This window comes from Cynara cardunculus, unplaced genomic scaffold (genome assembly GCF_001531365.2).
Source record: "Cynara cardunculus var. scolymus isolate 2C unplaced genomic scaffold, CcrdV1 Un_Scaffold_3854, whole genome shotgun sequence".
In the NCBI taxonomy this organism is placed as follows: Eukaryota; Viridiplantae; Streptophyta; class Magnoliopsida; order Asterales; family Asteraceae; genus Cynara; species Cynara cardunculus.
The window spans coordinates 19,144-27,091 of NW_020201646.1; the positions used below are offsets into that span (position 1 = coordinate 19,144).

A 7,948-nucleotide genomic window follows, 5' to 3' on the forward strand; every position below is an offset into this window, starting at 1 on the left:
GCTTCATAATCGCCCGTTTTTCTTTTCCAAAATTGATCTTGGAGGTTGTCCACAGGTAAGAAAATTTCTTATGGGGTTATTTCATCAAATTCGGGATGTGATATGGTTCCGAAGGATGAACCAGATATGGACAGTTCCAACGAGATTTCAATGAAGTGCAACAAGATTTCAACGAAGTGCAACCAAACAACTTGAAAGGGACTTGTGACACAAGATGAGAGGTAGGAAACAAACCTTGAAAGTTTTGCAATGGTGAGTGAAAGTCAGACTCGAGAAGGCATGCAATTGAGACGTATGTTGTAGACTGAATTTATCCCAGAATCTCGTAGGAACATTACCTTTGGAAAAAAAAGATTAGGCAAGCTCAAGAATGTGAGTTTTATGCCCTCCCACACCATTTTGTTGTGGGGCACGGACACACGAACTTTGTTGGACAACACCATGAGATTGGAAATAGAAACTAACACTCAGATTTGAAGAAGTCATTGACATTATCGATTTTTAGGATTTGAATTTTAGCATTAAATGATTTTGGACCTTGATATAAAAGCGTTGAAATATGTGCTTGGCTTTAGATTTGTCTTTTATAAGAAATGTCCAACACAATCTACTATCGCCATCAACTAATAATAAAAACTATCTAGCATCGGTTATGCTTGGAGTATTGATTGGTCCCCAAATGTCACCGGTCCCCAAATGTCACCAAGGACAAGGGAGACAAGGTGACTTGCTTTGTATGATCTTGGAGTATATATTACGATTTTACGAGTATGCTTGGAACCTCTGGGATTTTTATTGATGGAGAGAGACGGAACAAACGTTTCAAATATGAAAAATTGGGAGTATATATTACGATTTTACGAGTATGCTTCCAACCACTTTGGTGTGACTACTAATGGCAAAACGTACAGGCTGGTACAAGAAAAATAAGTTGACTAGTAATCAGTCAACTGTCATGTGGTCGGATGCACGTAGATCTACAATCCAAGGAGAGAAGGATGATTTTGTTATATGAAGTGCAGTGTTGTTGGARCTTTGAGAAACTGCTCTTTGTTGAATCAAGTGAGGTTACCTAGTTAAGAGGCTTCAGAAAAGGCAGCATTACCTCTTGCTTCGCGGTCTCTATTTGGCTTCCAATCAGTAGGCTTTCATGCAACTAACATGACTCCTTCAAGTAGCCCAACTCTTCGTTAATGATCACATCAWTTGTCATTGGTATTTTGACATTACTTCGAACAACAAACGCACTTACAGGACCTGTGAATGTATTATCTTTGGTTGTTGCGAAAAAGGAACCTCCACCAGTGATCGATGGTGTTGGGATTGTCCCAACATGACTCGTTTTTGTCTCTGTTCTCTTGCAGACCGGATAAAGGCTTGTTTGTGAGGATTTTCCATCTTACTTCATCAAGGGATTTGACATAACCCCCTCAAAAATTTGAAGACCCATTTATTAGTCCATTGTTTTAGAAAACGACCGAGGCATGCACCTTGAGGCACGCCTGGGGGCGAGGTGGCCAAAATCCTTTTTTGARGCGTCGCCTCATGACTTTGATGACTTGTACGCCTTGATGGGTGAGCATACGACAAGGCGGTTGAGGTGCGGGCGAGACATAATATAATATAATATACATATATAATACTATGTATATATTAATAATATTATGTTTTTGAACCGCTACCTGCTACTCTTTACACACGTTGCATACATTTATATATAATGTTTACTTATATTTGTATATTATGCTGCTACATACAACTTCACAAGTGTGTGTATATATATATATATATATATACTGGTTGTGTATTATGCTGCCAATACAAGCGTAACGTTAATAAATATTCTACTTTGTCTATATGTGGTCATATACAAGTGTGTAACTGCGTACATCTATATTATATAGAGCATGGATCATTTACAAACCRTCGTATTAGTACAAACTTTGCAAACCTAATCTCAAACATCTAATCTAGTCCAATGAATATATTGGTTGTTTCCTAATATAAACGTTGATCAAAATAAATGAACTCAGATAATCTTCCATAAATATCCAGATCATAAAAAAATGAACTCTCATCATTTCTATAAGTATCTCCATTAATTGGTTTGTATGGTATGTACTAATGGTTGGCTTTGTAAATGAAACCACCTATATATATATATATATATATATTTTGTTTTTAGTGCATCATGCTGCCATATGCTAGTGCATATATGGAATTATGTTTGTCTTGTCAAGTGTTTTTGCATTTATGAATTTTGTTATTCTAATTTCTTGGGGCTTACGCCTCACGTACCTAAGGAGAAACGCCTTGAGGCTCATTCTCGTTCTTTAAAACCTTGGTTTMGTCCAATGATTTTTGGAAGTGCTCGTAATCTTCTAGGCACTTCCATTCATGCACCTCAAACAAATCTAGTTGCTGCCAATAAGCGAGTGAAAGTCGTGAAACAAATTGTTTCCAGATTTTCTCCTTGATGCAGATCTTGAAGGGTACTCTTCACTTGAAAGAGTCCGGCAGTGTTTTCGTTGCTAGAGAATGTTTCTCGTTCTGCATCCCATGTCTTTTGTTGGGGTGTACAATAAGAAATTCTCTCCTATCTCGATAATCATAGAACTGATCAACCAAGACATGACCGGATTGTTTTCTATAATAATTATCCTTTGGGTATGGTATCAAAACATCTCCAATAAGGTATTCATCTTTGCTTTGCTCACTTATGAACATCATCATTGACCGAGACCATTGAAGGTAGTTGTGGCCATTTAGTTTATGAGTGGTGCTATGGACAAGGATATTTTCTAAGGTAGTTGAGCYAAGACGTGACATTGAAGGACTCTTAGAATGCGAATTAGAAGTAGATGAATCCTTGGATAAGAGATCTGATTCCCAATGAAGAGAGATTTCAAGAGATAGGGAAGAGGACATTAAAGAAGATGATGGCTTACAAAAAAAAGCAGGATTTCTAACGTACAACTTTAATACCATGAAGCATTTTGAGATGTAAGGAAAAAGCTTCTATTTCATTTGGAATACAATGTACATGTTTATATACAAGCAAATCTGYAAGGGCTCCTACAATTATCCCCTAAAGGATAATAYAAATTCTATCTAATAAAGAGAGAATCAACAATTATGTAACTAATCCCTAAGAATCAGCTTCTAGAGATTATATGATATCCCTAGCTTGATTTCCTACACCACATACTTGTCTTAGATACARGATAGACAAATTTCCCTTTTTAGATGACTAAGGGTGCAAGATACACAAACTATTCATATCTATCCTACTATCAATTYGATTTCAATTTGATCAATCAACATGCTTTCTTACACATCCCCTGCATGTGAATGCACATACAACAAACAAAGTTATCCATGGAGCATGAGAGTTTAATCCTATAACATCACATATTACGAAGCATCTCCTATTCTCCCTCATCCCACTGCCTACCTTGAGTAGTTTCAGATTCTGATACCAARCAAACTAGGAAATAACTTACTAAGATAAGAAAAACTAGGGTGTCCTGGCCTATGATGCCAAAGCATACTGATCCTTGGCAGGAACAGAATGAATACTATTGAAAAGTTGAGCTCTTATATTTTTTAGAACCTTGATCATAAACAAATTAAGAGTCATTCGGTTGGTTTAGCACTGCCAATCATCTTCCCCGAGTTCATATCCTGAAAGGTACAATGAGATTAAAAAAAGGTAATCTTGCAATTAGAATCTTTGAATAGTTTGCTAACAGATAGCAGATTATAAGTCGGTTTAGGAACGTGTAAAACGTCCTTGAGAAAAATATTTTTCTACAGATTTATCAGGCCTTTGCCGGCTATAGGAGAATAACATCAGTCTGCTATACGAATTTTTTCATGACCAGAACAGGGAGAATATGAATTATATAGGTTAGATATGTTGGTCATATGGTTAGAAGCTCCTGAATCGAYGATCCAAGGAGTGGAGTGAGTAGAAGRRTGACAGGAGAACGCTTTACAGTTACCTCGACAGAAGCATTAGGAGCACTAGATGAACCTGAGTTGTCCCTTAACAGTTTTAGGAGTTGATAATTTGCTCTTTCTTGAGGAATGTCGAATMTGTCACGTGTGTTGTCAGTGTCTTATGAAACCGTCCTTCATATGATCCCTTCCAATTTTATGGTTTTCCATMGAGTTTCCAACATGTCTCTCGTGTATGACGTGGCTTGTTACGACGGTCACACCACACGAGTTCTCTCACCAGAGAAAGAGGTTTGTTTGTTAGTATCCCGCCCATTTTTAACTCCAGCAAGAAGGGCAGAATTTTCAAAATTGTAACTCAATGGTTTTTTTAAGCATCACAAGACGGTGGCTTTCCTCACGTTGCACTTYAGAAAATACTTCTCCCATTTAGGGAAGAGGCTGTCTACCAATAGTCCTGCCTCTAACTTCATCAAACTACATATTAAGACCAATAAGAAACTTATAAATGYGATTACCCTCCACCATTTTTTTATAATAATTGCAATTGTCAGTAAACTTCCATTCATAATCATTGAAAAGATCTAAATCTTGCCAAAGTCTTTTCAAGGAATTAAAATACTTGGTGACAAGAGTCCTCACCTTGGCAGATTCTTTCTAATTTTAAGGAGGGTTCATATACCTAAGATTAATTTCCCAGATMTGAGTACATCTGATTGACGTTATCCCCAAGCTCTTTGGCTGTATGATAGCACATCTAATTAGAGCTTATGTCCTCTTCCATGGAATTTACTTACCGTGTCACACCACCAGAGTTTTCAGCATCCCACAAAACATGGGTGGAATTGTTAAGAAGCAGGCTCCTTTTTCCTTCTTTTCTCCTGGTAACCCATCTTTCCCCTACCACGAATATRCATGCGCAAAGATCGAGACCAGCACAAGAAGTTCTCTTCGTTCAACTTAATGGTAGTGATTTGAATAGAGTGAGATTCCGAGGTAGGGTTGTGAGTGGTAGCAGAAGAGACATTCTTTTCGGCAGTAATCATCTGCTTATCATGTTCCGTGAATAGCCAGGACATTGAGGAATATCCAGAGCCGAAATRTCACAATTACCGTCCCGTCCTGGGCCATCGCACAGAAAACTCTGGTTCTGGGTTTCCACGCTTGAACAAAAAAGAACCGGAGAGCTTATGGTTGACTCGTTTGACATGGTTTTGGCTGGTGAMGAGAAGAGTATGGCTCAAAGGTAGGCTTGAAATTGGGCAGGTTCAGCTGTAATAATTTAGGGCTGGGGAAGTGAAGCTGAACAGCTGCAAAAATTGAGGTTCTTGCTCTGATACCATCACAAAAATAATGGGCATTTCTTATTTCTTGTATATCGAGAGAGAGAAAGAGTACAACATATATAGGGGTACAAGGGAAATACAAAAGAAGAATATTCTAGGATAGCCTAGAAATTATACAGCCTATTWACAGCAATACAGAAAAAGGAAACTAAATAAATAACAAATCCTCTTCACATCGAGGCTTGCAACATGTTTCTTTCCTTATTTCAGGAATCAAAAGTGGATGCTAATGTAATGTAAACATCATGCATATCCCACATACCTAAAAAAACATCTAGGAAATATAAGCCGCTTGTGTGCTAGAACAATAGGGGTGTCAAATTTGTACTAAACATACAAACCAACATCGTATGAACTATACCAATTAAATCGGTAGCCAATATGTTTGGTCGATAGTATTGTACCAATTCTAGAGTGTTGGCATGGTACTCGTACAGATTTTTTAATATAATGGTGCTACCGTACGAGCCAAGTTTTTTTACAAACATTACGAACATGTTTTACCAACACATCATGAACTTGTTACGAAACAAATACCATTTTTACGAGCATTACGAACACAGTACAAACTTGTTACGACGACGTATAGCATGTTTATGTTCTTAGTATTGTACCAATACCAAATTGTAACAATCAAAATGGTAGCCATTAAGTTGGCAATATAGGCTTCGATGGTTGGTATTAGTAGTTGATTTTGTCTACCAATTAAAATTGGTATGGTATTGTAGAGAGAAAAAAATGTGGTCATGTACAATGACATCACTAGTACAAAACATATATGAAGGTGAACAAATGATATTTACAAAGTGTAGCGAAATTAAACTTGGCATTGACAAACATCATCTGAAACATAGATAAACATATCATTTATACTTCTCTTTTGAACGAGGCTTAATAAATCTGACTAGGATACCAGACAAATTCATGTTCAAAATTATATATAACAATCTTACCTCAGGAGGTGGACCGTATGGGTTCTCATTTGCATCTAATTTTACAATCTCCTCTGGCTTCCTACCAAGACGAGTTGACAGAACCTGTATAAAAATTTATTAACCTTCTAAAATTCTTGTGAAAAGACCACAATAACTAGCACAAACATGCATACAACTACTTTGATTTCAACAATCATCAGCCATAGCACCATGATGGAATACTAATTGGCAAAGAAATAGCACATTGTTGCTCATTTATTCATCAGTTTAGATAGATACATAAATAAACCTACCTTCAGCACAACTGAAGTTGACATGTTAAGTATCAAGTCCATCCATTCCATCAGTTTAAYGGGAAWAAGAACCAATGTTAGACACAACCTGAATTTGTTTGACTAAAGACCAAAGTAATAGATGAGCTCATCTATTATATGGCAATGCCTATTTCTTTAAATTTGGCAAAACAACAAAAAATTCGGTAACCCGTAAGAGAAAAGAGCACTGTGATGGTAGTATTCAATCAATTGAATAAGAAAATGATTCATGCATTTGGTAGTTCCGCCTAGTAATTTATGTTCTAACAAAGYGTAATGCAAAAGGTGTTAGATTAATCTCGATTTAAAATAGTATGTATGTATATATATAGGTAGTTATTGGTAGTTATTTCACGAAAGGGTGTGTTGTTTCGTGAAACAACCCCTCTATTCACGAACCATTACGATGGTTCGATGGCACCTTTCCGGTGTCTATAAATATTTAAGTTCTACACACTTTTCATGGTGTGAATTCTCAAATTATCAAATAAAACTTTGGTTGTTTTTAGCATATCGATCCAACATTTGGTATCAGAGCCTTGGGTTCCTTCAACCAAAGTCTTCTCATCATCTACCGGACCTTCAGAGAAATCGAGAGATAGAAGGAGAGAGTCACCGGAACCGCTAAGAGATTAACAATTAATCCTCCATCTCATTCAATCATTTGGGGACAATCAGATCTTCGGGAGGGCGGCCGAAATCCAGAGGATATCTACCACCTTCTGGCACCAAAATCCGACGAAAGGGATTCAAGCCCAAATCGGTACCCATCAAGCATAGTCGATCGCAGGCAGAAAACGCAGCAAGCATCGCCGACAAACACAATCAACAAAAATCGTTGTTCGATCAATTACAGACAGAAAAACGCAGCAAGCGTCGCCGATAAGAACAATCGGTAGGAAACCATTGTTCAATTGATCACATGCAGAAAACGCAGTAAGCGTAGCCATCAAAGAACAATCGATAGGAGATCAATTGTTCAACCAAAATCGGACCAAACCAGATCGAAATCAGTGTTCAAAATCGCCGATGGATAAAAGCAAAGAAGAAGGGTGCGATTCTTGAAAAGTCAGAAAACCACCATCGAACCAGAAAGAGGAATCGACACCACTTTTCAATTTGTAATCGTACGCCTCTTTCCCTATATCTTCAAATTTCCCTTTATAAAATAAAACCCACTTTGTTATTTTATAAAGAAACCCTTATATTTTTAGTAAATATCACCATTAGCCAAATTAATATAAGTTTATTTTATTTTGGTCTAACTAGTTGATTACAAAAATATTTTTTTAATACTTGAAATAAAATTCAATAGAATTATTTCAAAATTATGACCGGGACAGAAACTAAGGAACAGGGAGAAAATACTAAAATTTGCAAGGAAATAAGTCCT

At 36.9% G+C, this 7,948-nt stretch overlaps 1 protein-coding gene across 5 annotated transcripts in view; it reads right to left on the minus strand.

Moving 5' to 3' along the window:
* LOC112503800 (histidinol-phosphate aminotransferase, chloroplastic-like) overlaps positions 1 to 7,948 on the minus strand; it is a 48,123-nt gene that overhangs the window by 15,837 nt on the left and 24,338 nt on the right. For all 5 annotated transcript variants that reach the window (XM_025107798.1, XM_025107799.1, XM_025107796.1 and 2 more), the window contains one exon: positions 6,260 to 6,343. In XM_025107798.1, coding sequence (XP_024963566.1) covers positions 6,260 to 6,343 — 84 coding nt within the window. The remainder of the gene's footprint in view (positions 1 to 6,259; positions 6,344 to 7,948) is intronic.